The sequence below is a fragment of the Ruditapes philippinarum genome, unplaced genomic scaffold (genome assembly GCF_026571515.1).
Source record: "Ruditapes philippinarum isolate M1 unplaced genomic scaffold, ASM2657151v2 ctg538_1_1_1_1, whole genome shotgun sequence".
In the NCBI taxonomy this organism is placed as follows: domain Eukaryota; kingdom Metazoa; phylum Mollusca; class Bivalvia; order Venerida; family Veneridae; genus Ruditapes; species Ruditapes philippinarum.
The window spans coordinates 245,915-265,757 of NW_026867197.1; the positions used below are offsets into that span (position 1 = coordinate 245,915).

Consider the following 19,843-nt stretch of genomic DNA (forward strand, 5'->3'; position numbering starts at 1 on the left):
AGTTGAAAGTTACCAACTGGAAATTCTCAACGTTATGTATCGAATGTGCAAAACAACCTTAAACTTAAAATTGAACACCTGACAAAGAAGTTGGGGAAAATGGTATAATTGGAGGTATTAAATCAATATATAATAGAATTGTGTATAACTACTATCGAGAAATATATTGTTCAAATCAGTAATTCAAAATTTAGTTCAAAGGTTTTATATTTTAAACAGATAGTTTCCAAACAATAAACTGGAAAGGAAAGACGTTTTTCTATTATCAGAAATCATTCTATATGCATAATTCTTCTATGTGATAAGTAAGACGCGAGCATTACTATTGCATGCATTCGTCGCACAACAAGCAATATAAATGGCGGTTTCAGGAAGACAAGATTTCAACACAAATCTTTCAGATACACTTCTATTCGGATCGGAAGAGGATACATATTTATATTGCAGTTATATAGTATGTAAGTCAAGAAAACGGTCGTTAAAAGCTGTCGGTCGTTGCAACGAGTGTGTGGAAAACTTATGCGACTCCTGCCTCAAAGATCACAATTTAATTTATGGGACGCATCATGTAGTAAATATAACAATGCCAACTACATCGACACCTCTGTCTAGTGGTGAGTTACAGAGCTGTTCCTTACATCCTCAAGAACAAGTGAAGTTGTACTGTCGAACACACGGCAATCTCGGATGCATCATTTGTATGACAGTTTCACATAAACAGTGTGACATTGATTATATACCTGACGTATCAGAAACATTTTTGACAAACGGAAATGATTATATAGGCTTTAAATCAAACTTAGATACTTTGAAGGTAAGGTGTGATGTTGGTTTGCGCGAGATTGGTCTGAATACTGCTACTGTTACAACAACATATGACGATGTCATTAGATCAATTGAAAACAAAAGAATCGAAATCTTGGCGAAGCTTGATGAAATCGTTAATAAATCGAAAGAGCAAGCCAGTGAATTTAGGAAAACAAACCTTAACAAAATGCAAGAATTGAAAGAATCATTTCAGTCAATTTTACACAACATAAACGAAATGGAAACCAAGACGGAACAGTTGAAAACTGAAAGAAAATTCAATTTACTTTACTGTCATGTCAAAAATGCACAATCAACGATTACTGAATTTCAGTCGCAAGTGTATGGCTCATTGTCAAAGCTAAATAGAGAAGAGTGTGAACTACAGTCTAATTCAGACATAACAGAATTAGAAAGTATATTTGGTACAATAAATATAGAACAAAAGGCAATACAAAGCCATTGCAATGCATCAGAGGTTGTACATGATGAGAGAAAATGCTTAATAAGCATCAAAGGTAATAGTGATAGGAAGACATGCTTCGTGTCAGGAATAGCGTTCTTGAGTCCCGGTCAATTAGCCGTGGCAGATAAAGCAAACAAAAACGTGAAAATTGTTGATGCAGATGCTGGCAAAATGATTTCTGAAATTACGTTATCTTCAAGTCCGCGTGATATAACAGTTGTGCCGCCAGACAAACTAGCCGTGACATTAAGAGATGAAAAACTGATTCAGTTCTTGTCGACATCATCTGGTTTAGCAAAAGATAGACAAATCAAAACAGGTGGGAAGTGCCGAAATATACAATTTGATCGAGGAAATTTAATTGTAGTTTTTAATGACATAGGAAATGCAAAAGTTGTTATCATGTCTTTAGAAGGAAAGGAGTTGCAAGTTATAAGCACTTGTGTGATGGGTCCAAGAGGTGTAGGCCTAACCCCTGATCATAATTATATATACGTAACTAGTAGCACAGATGGGAAACTTAAAAGATTTTCGAGACATGGCACTGGTTTACAAACAAGCGAGGGGAAATACTTTGAGGGTCTTGCGGTAAGCGGTTATGGGTCTGTTTTTGTAACTACAAATACTGGGAGTGAAGGACATGTATATCAATTAGATGACGATCTCTCAAACATGAGACCTATTTTAATGGTTGGATTGGAGTTGGATGGTATACGCAACCCGATAGCCTTGGCAATTTGTCGGGAAACGAATCTATTGGTGATCAGTTGTGGCAGAGGTGGTGCTGACATTTGTAACAATCTGCACGTTTATCAGATTCTACCGACAAATATTTGAAAACAATACGATAAACAAACATGTGCGCATTTACCTTAAAGGTCATTGAAATACCTTACAGCAATCAGAGCAAAATGGGGTTAAGTGGACAGTCAGCAAGACACTTATCATCTTTGTGATAATGATAATCTGCTTATTTTTTTTCCTTTATTATTTTTTCTCTTGTTTTATTTACAAGTTAGTTATGTAATTGAAAATTCCATTATTTAATCACTTGTTTTGTTTTGATGCATTACTTATTTTTGACATATGAACTTATTCAGGTTTTTTAAACGATGTAACTAGAAATGCTCTAAATTAATAAAATGAATGTTTATGTAATTGATAGCTACTTAAAGTAAGGTAATGGTGACATTCCATTTTTATTGGTGACAAAATTGAATATATTTCCTTACTTCATGTAAGTTTTGAATAGCGTGCTTAATGTATGACCACTTAAGGTATGGGCATTTCATGTATAAGGAACTGAAAAAATTGACAACTTGAATCAGATATATGACTTAAAGGACATCTACATGCAAACTTAAAACAATGTTACCGTACGATACGCGAGTTATGTACACTTCTCTTCAGTTTGAATATCAGAAGGACTCTATTTCAGAAATGTGGAACTTTCAGAAATGTGAAACTTTTAAATAATTTATAATATGATCCTTATAAAAATGCTATCCCATTAACTATTGTTTTGAAATAGTTAGTAACATTAAGCTAGCAGTCCACAAATGCTAAAGGATTATTTCTACTCAATTTATAAAATGTTACTCTACTCCACCTATTTATAACTCTTGTTTGGCCATTTTTCCTGCCTAATAAAAAAGAACTAATTTCAAAGTTTCCCTAAGTTTTCTCACAAGTTTATTGGTTGCACATGTAAAGTATTAAATACTTTTACCTTGTTTCAACCGATTATTGTTTGATTTTATTAACCTGTCAATTCCATACTGATTATACGGTCAATGCACAGAACATATTAATATTCGATAAATGTTCGGTAAATTCCGTGAGATTTAAGCAGTAAGATATGATTAAATTCATCTGGTTTCAATGCATAAGTTACACTGACCGTTATAGCGCAATAGGGTAAACTACGGGTATATAATTTCTAAATGTCCTAAGTGTTGTAAGATCGAGACAGCGTATGTCCAGGCATTTTTTCTTATTCATAACTATTTTCAATATTTTTGAAATAAAGGTTGTTCTTTCTGTTTTAATAGGTTTTGCACGTTTTTGTTTATACTATATTTTTGTATATAACATTGTTAAAGAATTAATATTCAAAATTCATTCGGATTAAGATCAATAAATGTCATTTCAGTGCCGTAAAATACAATACAAAACGTGACAATTCAGTGTTTCTTAGTTGTTTCATATCTGTGTAGAAAATTCTGAATGCGCTTCACCATTTTCATTATAATATACTTAAAAATAAAGAAAATAAGACTAAAAATAAGTGACGTCTATTAAAATGTCAAAAGAAGGGATCGAACCTCGGACCTCTCATACATTAGGTAATGACTGCACCGACTTTGCTATTGCGGATGTTACGAGAACTTCATTTAGCTAGTGGGAATTTTCCAAACGTTAGCTATATACTCCATATTAATTCTCGTAAAATTAACGGACACAACCGAAGTAGGATCGAATATTTAAATGAGTGCTATAATGTATTCATAACTGACAGGTCAATAAAATCAGACTATACAAAAATTAAACATTTTATTCTTTCTAAGAGGTATACGAGAAATGCACAAATAATCTTAAGGAACAAAAAATAAGTAGAAAACTTCTGGTGACAGTTATTCTAGCCTTTTTGAACACCATTCAAAGCGGGGGTAATGCATAAGAATGGTGTTACATTAAGTATAAAGACATATCATGTATGGTGATACAATTTTAAAATGCATTTTCATTTCGATTTTACAGACTTCTATTTTGATTGATGCTTGCATTCGGCTTGTTATTGAAATCAAATTTGAATAAGGTATAGTCTGATTTTATTGACCTGTCAATTATGAATACATTATAGCACTCGTTTAAATATTCGACCCTACTTCGGTTTTGTCCGTTTATTTTACGAGAATTAATATGGAGTATATAGCTAACGTTTGGAAAACTACCACTAGCTTAATGAAGGTTCTCGTAACATCCGCAATAGCAAAGTCGGTTAAGTGATTACCTTATGTATGAGAGGTCCGAGGTTCGATCCCTTTTTTTACATTTTTTTAGACGTTACTTATTTTTAGACTTATTTTTTCTTTATTTTTAAGCATATTATAATGAAAATGATCAAGCGCTTTCAGAATTTTCTACACAGATATGAAACAACTAAGAAACACTGACTTGTCACGTTTTGTATTGTATTTTACGGCACTGAAATGACATTTATTGATCCGAATGAATTTTGAATATTAATTCTTTAACAATGTTATATACAAAAAGATAGTATTAACAAAAAAGTGCAAAACCTATTAAAACAGAGAGAACAAACTTAAAAAATATTGAAAATAGTTTTAAATTAGAAAAAATGTCTGGACATACGCTGTCTCGGTCTTACAACACGTAGGACATTTAGAAATTATATACCCATAGTTTACCCTATTGCGCTATAACGGTCAGTGTAACTAATTTAAAGAAACCAGATGAATTTAATCATATCTTACTGCTTAAATATCACGGAATTAACCGAAAATTTATCGAATATTAATATATTCTGTGCATTGACCGTATAATCAGTATGGAATTGACAGGTTAATAAAATCAAACAATAATTGGAAGTTACTGTCCTAGGATGATATCTTGAGCCTTTGTTTACATAACAAAGACCAATAACAATGCGAAAAATAGGTTAGGCAGATCAATGCCACAACCTATAAAAATGAAAAAAAAACTACAAGTTATCTTATGTCTTGTTAGCGCAGTAGGTAGAGCAACCGTTTCAGTAATGTGTTTTATCCGTACAGGCAGAAGTTCGACTACTGGTAAGACACTTCTATTTTTACCTCAGAAAAGAGTCAATTGTGCAGAAAAGTTGACCGGTTTTTTCATATACATACATGAATATGAGATCGAATATTTTATTACACTGCGATAAAAAAAATACAAAAAGAAAATAGAATAGAAATTAAAAAAAAAATATATATATATATATATATATATATATATATATATATATATATATATATATATATATATATATATATATATATATATATATATATATATATATATATATATATATATATATATATATATATATATATATATATATATATATATATATATATATATATATATACTATAAAAATATAGATTATAAGAAGAAAACAAAAATGAAAACGAAAAATAAATAAATAATAATAAAACAGAGCAAGAAGAAAAAAACTGTGGTTATAAAATGGCACTACGTGGGGTTCGAACCTTTGAGTACAAAACACTAAAAGTTCCAATAACTTCGATCTACCGGCAGTGCCATAACGGTCATACACCATCGATACTGTAAGAATAATGTTATATAGTATATGTAACTGTTAACTTTCACGATTTCGGATAATAATCCAGATAACCCCGTTTTTGGACTTTCCCATGTACCGTTAAGTCCAAATTATCATCCTAGGACAGTAAATGTATGTTTGTTTCATATCATTGTGTATTTTAGTTTTAAATGTAATAACTATACATGCATAATTATAAACTATGTTATAAATGTGTGTATTGATATTGTATCTTTAATATTTATTATCTTTCTGTACAATTGACTCTAAACAACGACGTATGTATCAATTTTGATATTAATATGTATAAAATTAACATGATTATATGATATGATGTCAATCTGTTATGATTTCAACATGTTCTTCCTCCTACCAACTCCATGTTGAAGATACACATCTTTTTTGTTTTAATTACTTGAAAGAATTTACTTGAAATCGTTTTACTACATTTGGTTTTTTAGGATAACTTTTTAGTAGTGTTTTATGTACAAGTACATTTTTTATTTCGTTACATTATCTTTTATAGCATGTACAGCGCGTTTATAATACAGTGACAGTCGTACTATCCATACTGGCAGTTTGAAGAGAATACCAATTTTAAAATTTAAATAAAATATAAATAGAAGTGGCTGATATTCTTAAAGTGAAAGTTTACCGACTGCGTTCAGATGACTTCTTAATTTACACCATCTGACAACATGTTATGTACATTCATATTGTTTACAAGTAGATCGTAACTTATATCGAATATGCCGATTTTAGTGTCAAATGCAGAAGTGCCAGATCTATATTGTTGGACGCAATAAACGTCATTTATTGTCTTTTGCATATTTCACTTATTTCACAAGACATTGTCTTTGTATCGTTACTAATGACTGCAAATAAACAATATTATCATAACAAACAAATCGGTTACAACAGCTCTAAATTTGTATCAGTTAACCTTAATTGCCTTCACCACGATCACCAGGTGTAAAAGCATGTGACGCCCACTGCCACTTATTCAGATCATGTCAAAGTTTCAAAGTTTATTTCAGAAATAAATTAATGTAAACACATTTGTAACAATCTGCACGTTTATCAGATTATATAGTCAAATGTTTGAAAACGATAAGATTAACAAACTTGTGTGTATTTAGCTTATAAAAGGTCGTCATTGAAATACATAACTGCAATCAGATCAAAATGTGGATCAGTAAGACACTTCTCATTGTGATGATGATAATCTGCGAGTTATTTTCTTTCCTTGATTATTTTTATCTTCTTTTTTTAAATACGAGTTAGTTTTGTTATTGAACATTCCTTTATGTATTCACTTGTTTTGTTTTGATGTATTACTTGGTTTTGTCATATGAACTTATTCAGATGTTTTAAACAATGTAATGCGTTTAAATATTCGGAAAGAATGTACATGTAATTAATAGGTAACAGTGACGTTCAAACTTAATTGAATAGAAACAATCATTCGACTTTTGTTGATTGTTGGTTGAATGTAACTATTTGTTTCTTAACAATCGACTTCGGGGTTTTGAACCAACGGTTCTAAGTTTTAATGCAGCTGACAGTATTTCTAGCGTATTTGAATACCCTTCAAAGCGGAGGTAATTCATTGTGATGGTAATACCTTAAGAATAAGGACATACCATGTATGGTGATAAAATTTAAAATGGATTTTTATTTCGGGTTTTACGGCCGACCGTTTCTTCAATTTTGACTGATGCTTGCATTTGGGCTTGTTACGGAAAACAAATTCAAACGAACTAATTGGAAGTTTACTGTATGTTTGTTTCCAAACGGATTTCATTTTTTTAAACATATTATACATGCATAATTATAAAATGGGTTATAAATATTTGTATTGATATTGTATGTTGAATAGTTGTTCTCTTTCTGTACAACTGACTAAGCACCTTGATATTTCAAACTACGACGTATGTGATAATTTTAAGATTAATATGAATAAAATTAACATGATCATATTATACATGTATAATTAACTGATGTCTAATTGGTATGATTTCAGCATGTTTTATCTTATAAAAAATAACTTTTTCAGTCACTTTGAAAAGAAAAGACATTTTAGTATGATCTTTAGATCATTTTCATGTATTTTTATTATGAAAATGTATACTTTATATTTTTACTTTAGAAAAGTAACTGTTTAAGTGAAAGTTTCCTCATTTTTATTTAGTCATATAATGTATCTGCGTTAAAATGAAATGATTTAAAAAAAAAAACATGTTACAGTAAACAAAATGCTAAATAATGGAAGGTCTGTATAATACTGTAAAAGATTATGGTGATAGTATTCAGAATCATACATGAAAACAAACTTCGCAAGAATAATATATGGATTTTCTTGGTAAATGTTCAATTCATGATTGGATATGCTATTTCAATATATGACAGGTAATAAAGTGTTCTGAAAAAAAATAGCATTCATCAAATATCTGTTCATATTAAATCACTTTAGATACCTATCAACATTTTGTTTTCCAGACATATTTAAAAAAAAAACCTATTGTTTTCATCAATATTTGATATATTTAAAAAAAATGGACGCTTGTAGACCAGTTTTGGAATGTAATAATATCGAACTTTTTTTTTATCTGAAAAATCATAACTACGTATAAAATTGTTTTTGATAAGCTATTATGTTTGGAGCTATTCGATCATTACACATAATATTCTGGATTTTAATAAGATACAGTTTGATATGTAGTAAAAACATACAAAACTAGCTTTGCAATTTGCCAGGCAGTAATTAAATATTTGTTATATTTTCTTCTCTTCTTTAGAATTTTAAGTGTATTATCATTATGAATACGAGAGTTTTCTTAGTAAATAGTTGTTATTAATACTTTCTTCTCTTCTTTAGAATTTTAAGTGTATTAATTATCATTATTATTATGAATACGAGAGTTTTCTTCAGTAAATGTTGTATAATTAGATAGTTTCTTTGCGACTAGTATGTATGAATAAATGCCGATTATGACAGACATTGTCGTACTGATAATCTTAATCAATTCTGTACATAACGTCATATAGTTTTGTACTTTCCTTTCGAAATATGTCTACAAATGACCATGACCTATACGCAGTATATATTAATGAATATCAAGTGTATATACATAAATTCTCATATAATAAACATTAATGTATTAATGTGTTTATTCAGTAAATTGTGAAGAACTTCTTACTTTCAGTATCTTGTGTGCATATTTAAATGATATATAGATATAAATAGAAAATTAGAACATACTTGTAGCTTAAAATAGTCATTCTATAAATACATTATCTACATTGCAAAATATTTACGCATGCGCTGTATGACAACGAGCGCATGTTAAAACTTGATCAAAATGCGATAGATCGGTATATAAACGCGGCGAATTTTACAGTATATCACTTCAACATTTTAACCGATACTACTGTATATTCAAAATATAAACTACTTTGATAAATATTCAAGGGAGGCTCTTTTAAAAGGTATATATATTGTTTTAACTTTTATATTATTTTTATAATGCCACAAACTTGTTTCTGACAGATCAATTAATTAGACAATTTATTGTAGATAAACAATTTTAAACATATCTTCCGCTTGTTTCTTTATACTACGAATCTTAAAATGAAATGTGCTCAATTATTTCAAATTAAATAATTAATGAATTTTTAACAAATTTCTGTTTAGGAATCGAGAAAAATGGCGCTTCCTAACGGTCCGATGGAGATTGTTTTTTCCTTTGACACAACCGGAAGTATGTACGAATGTATTGAGGAAGTTCGTGGCAGAGTCTCTGACATGATACAGCGTCTTCAAGCAGATATACCGGGTATTAAAATAGCTATATTTGCGCATGGCGACTATTGCGACAAAGGAACCGCTTACGTCACAAAATTCATTGACTTTACTGATGACGTCGCTAAGGCCGTTGATTTTGTAAAAAATGCAAAAAACACTTGGGGTGGTGGAGATGGAGGGGAGTGTTATGAATTGGTTATGCACGAGGTTCGGACAAAACTGTCCTGGACACCAGGTTCTCAAAGGGCACTTGTTTTAATTGGTGATGACGGTCCACACGGACCAAGCTTTCGCCAAAATAAGTTAAAACTGGATTGGAGAAAGGAAGCTGACAGTCTGGCGTCTATTGGCGTCCGAATATACTCTGTTCAGTGTGATGATTATGAACCGGCAGATTACTTTTACGCCGGCATCGCGCAGAGAACTGATGGTCAACATCTCAGGTTGAAAGATTTCAAAAATCTCTTTGACTTTTTGATGACAGTTTGCTATAGGGAAAGGGGTGACGATCTTTTCCATAACTATGAGAAAGAAGTTCGTTCAAGGGATGGCAAGGTTCATAAAGATTTAGATAAGTTATTTGGTGTCTTACGGAAACAATCATCAAATGCCTCCATGTCTGCTGGAAGTTCCACTCAGGTGGTATCAAAATCAAAACGTAATACAACATCCAAAGGCATTAAGAATACTAAAACACCTGCAACTTCTTTGAAGCAGAATACAACAACTTCAAAGAAACAAATTAGAATTAAATCACCAATTTCAAAGCCAGGCATATCTAGAGTCTCAAAGCGAGCTACGCCAGCTAAAATGCAATCGACACAGAAGAAACAAATGAGAAAAACATCGACGCCTGCTTCAACATTCAAAAGGTACGAGGAGAAATACTTACCGAAATTACGTCGGGAAAATGTCCCTCAGAGTAACTTTGCCTTGAGAGAACTGCAGTGGTCTCCTTGGAAAATTGCTATTGCACCAGATGAACAGAAGCAACTGAAAATTACTTGTGCTCGGGCAGGAGACGGGTGCGGCTACAGAGCTGAGGAAATTTTCAAAGGCAAAACACAAGTACCAGCCTTGTATGAAGTTTCTGTACAGACAAATCATCGCGCAAAAAGACATATCATGTATCATAAACTGTCATGCAAAGGGTTTCGTTCATTGAATTCAAAATGGGAAAATCGTTTACTAGGTAACTCGAACATAACTGCACAAATTGACAGTGTTGTAAAGAAAGGTTGTTGTGTTTACATCCGAAGGGTGCTATTAACAAAGCCAAAGATGTTGAATGAGGCTAACAAGTGTCTCACTCGATATGACTATGCTTGGAATGTGGTTAAATCAGAACGAACCGGTCATCGACAGGTTACAAAGAACTCGATTGATATTTCAAACGAAATGGATATTTCATAATTTATGGCAACGTGTAGAGAAAGAATCACCATTACGATATATGAAATTTGCAGAATTAACTGTGATAAAGTGATTGTCAAACGACGACACATGCATTATGTAATACTAGAGTCAGCTAACAATCATTGGTGGTCAGTACATAGAATACAAAATGGTAATTGCTGGACTTAATAGATGCATGCCATTTCATTTGTAATGGAAATCGTTTAGTTCATTCATATTTGTTAACTGCACTTTGGACTTTTGCAAATGTTTTCTTAAATGCCATATTTTATTCAGTTTCATCTTGTTTTAATAGATGAAATGCTTATTTATCACGTTATTGTATTCAAGATTAAAAAAAATACAAGCAAAGAGCTTTAACTTGTCTGTTATGTTACCACTCAATTAAGGCACATCAAAAGACACATATCTATGCGTATCTGTGCATTTTTTCATACTATTTCTGTTTTTATTAGTTAAGGGCACCAAGATTATTTATATCTAATGAATGTTTTTCATCATATATTAACATGAGTTATATGAATGTGGACTGCTCTGAATGGGGGAAATCTATTAATGTCTTTCAATGAATGTATCGATCAAAAAATCAATGCTTTATCGTACCCGTTAAGTAAACGATAAGAGCTCACTACATAAATAAGTTGATCAACAGCAACTATTGAAGCTATACCGATAGTATTGAATTTAGGCAACTGAAAAGGTTCTACTTTATTGAAATATTTGTATTCGCTTCAGATAAAATTAAATGCCAATACTTCTTTGTAGACATGAAACACGAAATGTTTGTCAAACATTTATAAATAACTTTAAGAAAAGTATTTATACATGTATTTTGTGTACAAATGTTCCTTTGCAAATTGAACTCTCTTTCTCCTGTTAAATGAAGGGTTTACTTCATGAAAATATGTAAATACAAAAATATTATTCTCGACATTTTAAAATGTATATAGTCACCTCAAAAAATAATTATTGTTCCCTTTTCCCTCTGAAACTTAAAATACAGCAAACTTACACGAAAATTGCTGACTGGACTTGATTGAGTCTGTACATGAGGGATAATGAAAAAGTGCAACATCACTGACGCCCCCTGGCACCGGATTGAGCGGTACTCAATTCTCAACACTGTAATTTGCTATATTCAATGATCCTGAAGAACAAAAAAAAAAAAACATTGAAGTGAAGTACGAAACAACTTTTACGGCTGCCACACGGCACTTGACACCTGCTGTTGTGATGCATATGTATAAATACCTGGAAAAAGTGATCTCTCGAAAGCATTAAAAACAGCAAAATTATACGAAAATTGCAGACTCGAATTGATTGAGTCTGTCCATGAGGGATAATGAAAAAGTGCGACATCCCTCACGCACCCTGGCACCGGCTTGAGCGGTACTCAATTCTCAACACTTAAATGTGCTGGACTCAATGATCCCGAAGGACCAGAAAAATATAACGACACTGAAGTGAAGAATGGGGAAACTTTTTTACGGATGCCACACAGCACTTGAAACCTGCTGTTGTGATGTATCACAGCAAAAAGTGATCACCGGAAGCATTAAAACAGCAGCAAAATTACATGAAAATTGCAGACTGTTTGATTGAGTCTGTACATGAGGGATAATGAAAAAGTGCTACACCCCTCACATCCCCTAGCACCGGCTTAAGCGGTATTCTATTCTCAACACTTAAATGTGCTGGACTCAATGGTCCCGAAGGTTCAAAGGATACTTCAATAATTTAAATGTTGGTAATTGAATACCGCTGAGGCAAATTCTGATGGCATGGAAAATGTTGCACATTTTAGTGAATAAACCGGGTCTAAAAGTTTCAATTAATTATTGTTTTTGATGATTTTTCCCCATGTTTCTCAAACAATAGCAAATTGAAATCAGGACGCATATTTTCTAAACTAAAGAAACAATTCATTTGTGTCCTTTAATTAGATGAATACCATACCTTACAGCTTATTTTTCACTATTCATATTTGAAGTAGAATAAGTTATTTATATTTACCTTATTTCAAATACTGTACATAAAAACGTATCTCAATTGAATTCAAAGATCTTTGAATAACAGCATTTGATGAATTATCATATTTAGTATGATAATGACTTTAGTCAATAAATTGATACGCGAAGGTAATATTATTCGATATTTTCTTTTACATTTATTTGGATTATAGTTTTCTCTCAGATTCAATAACATATTATGAGTGTCTGGCTTTAATATAGTTTTAGATTTAGATTTAGATTTTATTCAATACTGTCATGGTTCATAAAACATGTGACATAAAATACAAAATTGGGAACATGTAACAATCGCAACACAGAAAAATATATAAAAACAGGAGAATAAGTAACAAAGTGTACCCATAAAATAAAATAAAGATATGACTAGATTCTCAATAATAACTGGAATTTATGCTTCAATAACAAAATTTCAAGGAGACTAACGATACAACATTATACTTATTATTTGCTAATTATGTCTTTACAAAATAAAGCAAGATTTTTTTAAATGTGACTTGTTTTTTTCTATTCATAAGATTTCCAAATTTCAATGCATTAGGATACCTATAATAATATGGTTTAATAAATTTACGTCTACATTTAACAAAATGTGAACAATAAAAGAGATTGTGAAATTCGTCACCTAGTTGATTTGACTCACATAAAGTACATATACCTAAATTTCTCTCTATATTTAGGAATCTACCTTTCTCAGTTGGCATTTTATGATTCATACATCTAAATTTTAACAAAGCTGAAGACAGTTGCCAGGGAAGTATGTTAAAATAATCTTTAAATACAAACTCTGATTTATATAAACGTTAGTTTAAACATTTGCTTGAAGATTGGAAATCACTGATCTCGAAGTTTGGACATAAGGTATGCAAAATATAGCAAAAAAACACCTCTAAATCCTCATTACTTAATAAGCCTTTCACATCATCAGCAAGTGTATAAAGACCTACATATTTTTCAGACATAAACTGTGCAAGATCATTTAGAAATAACGGGTGAAAGATTTTCACCTTGTCAAACGCCAGCATTACTTGCCAAAGAAAGAAAGCTTATTACACATGACTTTGCTTTAACAAACATATTATATTATGCAAAATTTTCAAAAAAGTACCACTAATATTATTCTTGAGCAGTTTCTGTCATAAGGCAATTCTATCAACAGAATCAAATTCTTTAAACAACAGTATAATTTTTACCTCTTGTCGTTGATAAATAAAAATCAACCCACATTAAAGAGAATATATGACCAATTGCACTGTACTGCTTTCTAAAACCAGCATGCTCTTCACACAAAATATCATATGACTCTAGATACTTGTTCCGAGGGTTATTTAATACAGAAGTAATAAACCAAAACAACTTAATATAGTTATATCCCTATAATTATCAGGGTCATTTACATCACCCTTATTTTTAGAAAGTGTATTTCCTCTTTGTGTGAATTATTTTTCTTTTTGGTGTTTATTTTGATTTAAGTTAGAAAATTAAAAAGTAACCAGTCTAACCAACATTTCCGGGTTGACAGGTAAATAACTTTTAAAAATCTAATCTTCCGTATAATTTTTAAAAAACTAAAAACTGTGAAAATCGTTTTATTTACTAACTAATTAAAACATTCCTTAATTAGTCATTAGTTTTGTTGTCACACACAGAATCAATCAAAATAGTTATATCAAATTTGCGAATGATTTGATTTTATTTTTGAAAGGGCATGAAGGGGAAGAACTCTTCCATGACTGTACCACACCTGTAGACATTGGATGACATATACACACAAATTGAAATGAATATTTTAGAACTTTGGTGACACAATGGAATTCGAAATATTTTGATATTTATATGGGTATCATACTATAGACCACCTAATAGTTTCACACCCATTTGATTCCTCTTATCTGTTTACAGGGGCTAGCTGGCATCAAATTATCTGATTATTGAACTATGGAATACATGTATAACTAAACTGTACATGTGTATGTATGCAGAGACGTTATTATATGTCTCTGATCTATGTTACTTTGTACTGTACCCATTAATAATATGAAATAAGGCAAAGCCTATGAACGGGGAAGTCGGTATTTTTATTTTACATTTTCCGTTTTAAAAGTGCTGTTTGGTATTTTATACACTGCTTCCGTTTGTTCTGGTTTCCTGTCTTATTATGGTTCCCATCCAAGATGGCTGCCCACAATTCCTCGGTTTTTATCGTTATCTTGTGGGCCGAAAAGTTGCGATTTGTCAATTATCGGATTACTTGCCGTTTATCATTGCGTTACGGTGCCCAACAAGAAATGACACTGAAAATTTCGCTGATAGGTATAGAATTCTATATTTTTTTTATTTTTTTTTCTTTTTAAATATACACGTGTAATCTATAGCCGGGCAAGCCAAAGCCCGGGACCGCTTCGCGGCCCAGGACTTTGACTTCCCGTATTACTATGTCAATTGCAAGACCTATCAATTTTACAAGCTGATAATACACAGATAGATCTATTTCCATACCGTCATAGGGCGTCAAGGAGGAAGAGCCTTGTTACCGCCTAAAACAGTTACCCTCAATCTAGATATTCCGGTACAGTTGCCCTTGAGCTAGATATTCCGTTACAGTTTCCCTGGAGCTAGATATTCCGGTCTGTACCGGCAGCCCGTGTAAGATTCTTATAATCTAAAACAGATGAGTGCATCGCACCTCAAGATGAAGATCTTGAAATTTGTTGTCTTGAAATTTGCCTCGTAAGAGTCTAAGACAGTGTCTATTCTAGGATTTGAAAAACAGGGGGGATTTTTATCAAAAAGTGAGAATTTATTACATTTGTTGATTATTCTCCTTCTTTCTCTTTGTAAAATTTTCCCCCCTGGCCCTGCCCTTGAAAAAATACGGGGGATTTTCAAAAATAGGGGTGAACCCCCCCCCCATCCCCCCTCCTAGAATAGACACTGGTAAGAATAGATTTTATATATCTGATTCTCTTCTGTTTCTGGAATTGTATTTAAATGTCACTTGCTTGGTAATCAGAGACAAAATTATGGGACAGGTCTTTGGTTTATATGTTCAATTATTGTAGCATTGAATTCTAACACTCAACCTGATGGAACCGAGAGTGATTAACCTTTGCCATCATAATATATAACCAGGACAGTCTGACCCGAATTGATCTTACCAAAATTGATCACATGACAGAAGGCTGTCTCAAAGTATACAATGGAATCACTGTTTCATTTATTGCTTATAGATATTTATATGTTTAAAACTTCATACGTCAATCTCATTAAAATCAGAACATTGTTTACGCTCCTTAACTCTATGCTACAAGGTAGTGGAGCATCATTTACGATATAATTTCAGTTAACTTGCTAAATGTGTATGCTTAATTTGTAAGTTTAATCACTTGTTTCTTCCTATTACTGTATGATTTACATTTTTTGCAAGCTTATTTCAGGGCCTGCTTATTTAATTTGACTTTTAACATTTCCCACTGTGTGACCTGCTTCAAGTTTATGACTTGATCAATACAAGGGAAACAAATCATGGCATAATGATATGTACTAAGTGTTAGCATGACTTTGAAGCCAACTTAAATTTAATACCAGCAAGTTCAACCATTCATGATTGTCAAGATTGCAAGTTGTTTTATGTTGTTCACTAAAATCTCAGCCTATCTTTATCCAGCCTGTATAAATGAACTATCCTCCCCTTTAGTGTATAATATAAATTTGATAGGTAAATGTACTGTATGAAAAATGACTGTATACTTGTTTTTGGACAAGTTAAATGATGGGCAAAACTGATGTTAATATGACGATTAACTCCTACCATTCGAAATATCTGTCATCTTTCATTCTGGGACAAATCCATTCATCATTTTCAGAGAAAATTCCATACTAAAAATGACTGAATAGTTAATAGTGCAGACCCTGGCCAGGGTGCATAGATTTTGGACTGCACTGGTTGCATAAGTAGAAATAGTCGCAGCCAGCAGGCTCAATTAACATTGATATGTTCCACTGAGTGATGTATGAAAAATTTAGCACTAGACTTTTCAGAGATTTTTTTTTTTGCTTATTTTGTTGCCGATATTCAGTCACATTCCCAGTTGAAAATACATGTACTATATTATATTCCCAATACACTGTGAAGAAAAGAATGATATTCAATTGAAAGTTTCAAAATAAAAATATTGAATAAAAAAATTTAAAATCTTTGAAACTAAGGGCTTTTCACTGTTATGGTGCTTAAATGCCTGAAGATACCATCCTGGAAAGTGATTCTTTGCATTCATTTAATCACTGCAAAATTTAAGTCATGCATTTTTTCCGAAATTTTAACAAAATATCGCTGAAATTCCCAATTCCATGGGTCATGTTCCTGAAATCTTGGATAAATGTAGATATTATTACCCAGTGAAGGATTTTCATGCAATGCAATCGAATAGGAATCCTCTCTTTGTCATTGTACATGTATATATTTTATTTACATAAAGCATTGTTAATAGAGAATCTGTTGTATTAACTGTATTTAAATTTATATTCTATGGCATAAATTAGTGTATGTAAAATAGGGGATTGAATTAATGAATAAACATCTGAATTTTTTGTATCATATTTATTTACCAAATTCATGTACTTTAAATTCTTGTCACAGTGAAGGCTAGTGAATTTCAGTCACTTGTGTGACCTCATTAGATAGGTCATCTTTGAAAAATCCGACATCGGTACTACATGTATATGAATGGTGAATGTATATATAATTAGCATGTATAATGTATGGTAAACCATTAAAATAAAACATGTACATAATGAGTGTTTATCAAAACACATGTACATATATGAGTCATGACTGCATGCGGTGCACATGCAATTTATGACAACTACAGTATTGTTTCTTTAAACTGTCAGCAGGTACACCCCCATGCCATGATTAACTAGGTAAGTAAATATGATATATTAGTTTGAACTTATGTATCATTATGCTTTTATATTGCAGTGAAAGATAACAAATCCTTTTGGAATTTTGGAATTTTGGAATTCTTTCTGTATTTTCTTTAAAAATATTCTTTTTTACCTTCTTAACTTTATCTTATGTAGTTTTATCTATGAAAGAAGAAACCATGTATGTCTGAGCACTAAACAAGCTTTATTCTGTTTGCTGTTTCAACATGGTGTTGCTAAAATTGATAATTAACAATTCCAAAAATGGAAGCTGAAAATGGCAAGTCCATTTAGGAAATTTAGAGGGCGAATGGTATAACCGTAACAAACCTAAGTTTACAAATCCAGTCAAAGTCAAGTTTTTATTCTGTCTGACAAGTTAAAACAGAACTTTCTCTGAGGTATTCATATCAGAAAATCACAAGAAACAAAAAGTGATAAAATTCACACTGTACATCTGTTATTGGCGTCCGCGCCGAAGCGCGGCGCTCTTATGGAATGAGATCAGATTTTGTGAAAGGGCGACAGCAACTTCTCGAGCCTTTTAGTGGGTCATAATAAAAGCCGAAAATTCCGATCGGTATGAGGGTGCTTGATTATTAAATAAGAATGAAATGTCGCGATATGTTACAATGAATTTTCGCAATGCAAACATTTACAAATGAAATAACCTTTTCCGTCAATAAATCGCGCTCTTCGGGGTTTTTTATTTATCATTTTGTAGTACACAGTCGGTTATCATGTCATGGTATGTTATTGTTGTACATGTATCCTAGAATGATCAGGTTGATGACCTAAATATTCCAAAAACCTATTTATAGATATATCTTTTTATCACTCCTATCGGTAAATGCCGGTCTCTCCGGTCTATTTTGACCAGGATTTACTAGTGACCGGCGAATAGTACCACACGTTATATTGTCCGGTCTCTCCCGGTTTTTGGAGTAGATGTTTGATATCGTTACAATTAGAAAAAAACAACAATAGCATGTTTCATTTTATCTATATGAGATAAAAACAATAAATATGTACACGGATTTATATGTAATATAAATCCGTGATATGTACAATAATTGAGAAAAGGTACATTTTCTATGGTATTAAAATGACATTATCAACTTTGAAACATTTTATTTAATTATTCAATTTGTTATCCGTGTTTAGTAAAGATGCCGAGGAATTATTCAAAGTTACAAATTAGATTTTATGAATTATTCAATTGATTGATAATTTAAAAATGATAAAGAAAAATACAATGTACATGTACATGGTTTAAGAATAAACAATATTATATATTGAAAGATAAACCATAATTTACTGACTTTTTCCAGTTAAGCTTTGACTTATAATCGTCGGTCAATATGACAATTGAATTCTTAAAATTTATTTTACAATTTTAATAAAAAAGAGTAGTAAAAACTCAGTATTAAAATAGCACATAAAACAAAAAGAATAAAAGAAAACAATATTCATAAAATTTGTATTTTTTTAAATTAAAATTAATAGATATTACAATTATTGTATAATAAACAATTATGCTCAACATGATCAACATGGTAATATAACCAGTGTCATATTTTTACTAACTTAAAGTGTGAACAGATACCTTTAAGGGGTCTTCGCTAATAGCGATAACATGTACATAATAAGGGACAAATGTGTGGTACGTGTTGATCATGCGTTACACATATGGATTATAAATGATTGCATACATGTATATCCGTTGCTATAAATAACCACGATCATAAAGAAATAACAAGTAATATTCTAATCTCTAGCATGCCAATCAAAGTTCATAATGAACAATGTCTTTCGTCCGCTCATTCATAAGTGGTATACATTTCTGGTAGTTTATAAGAATATCTTGTCATCATATGTGTACTAGTTCATCTTCACTTGCTGCATTTCTTGCTTGGACGCCCTTTGATGCTTTGCATCAATGCTTTTCTTGTAGCTAATGTTATGAGGGTTTCCTATGTAAATGGGAACTTTGCTCTGCTAAAACAATTAAGCCTGTAATTACCATGTATTTGCCATGATTTACTGGAGATTACACCATTGATTACTG

General features: G+C 31.5%; 2 protein-coding genes across 2 annotated transcripts; both read left to right on the forward strand.

Annotated features, from left to right (window-relative positions):
• Positions 1–583: 583 nt before the first annotated feature.
• Positions 584–2,110, forward strand: LOC132735250 (uncharacterized). Its single transcript, XM_060722186.1, has one exon. It carries the CDS (start codon positions 584–586, stop codon positions 2,108–2,110), a length of 1,527 nt encoding a protein of 508 aa, XP_060578169.1.
• A 6,850-nt stretch (positions 2,111–8,960) lies between these two features.
• LOC132735233 (uncharacterized) lies at positions 8,961–10,957 on the forward strand. Its single transcript, XM_060722166.1, has 2 exons — positions 8,961–9,090; positions 9,296–10,957. The coding sequence occupies exon 2, from the start codon at positions 9,308–9,310 to the stop codon at positions 10,817–10,819; it is 1,512 nt and encodes a 503-aa protein (XP_060578149.1). The 5' UTR covers positions 8,961–9,090; positions 9,296–9,307; the 3' UTR covers positions 10,820–10,957.
• The last annotated feature ends 8,886 nt before the right edge of the window (positions 10,958–19,843 follow it).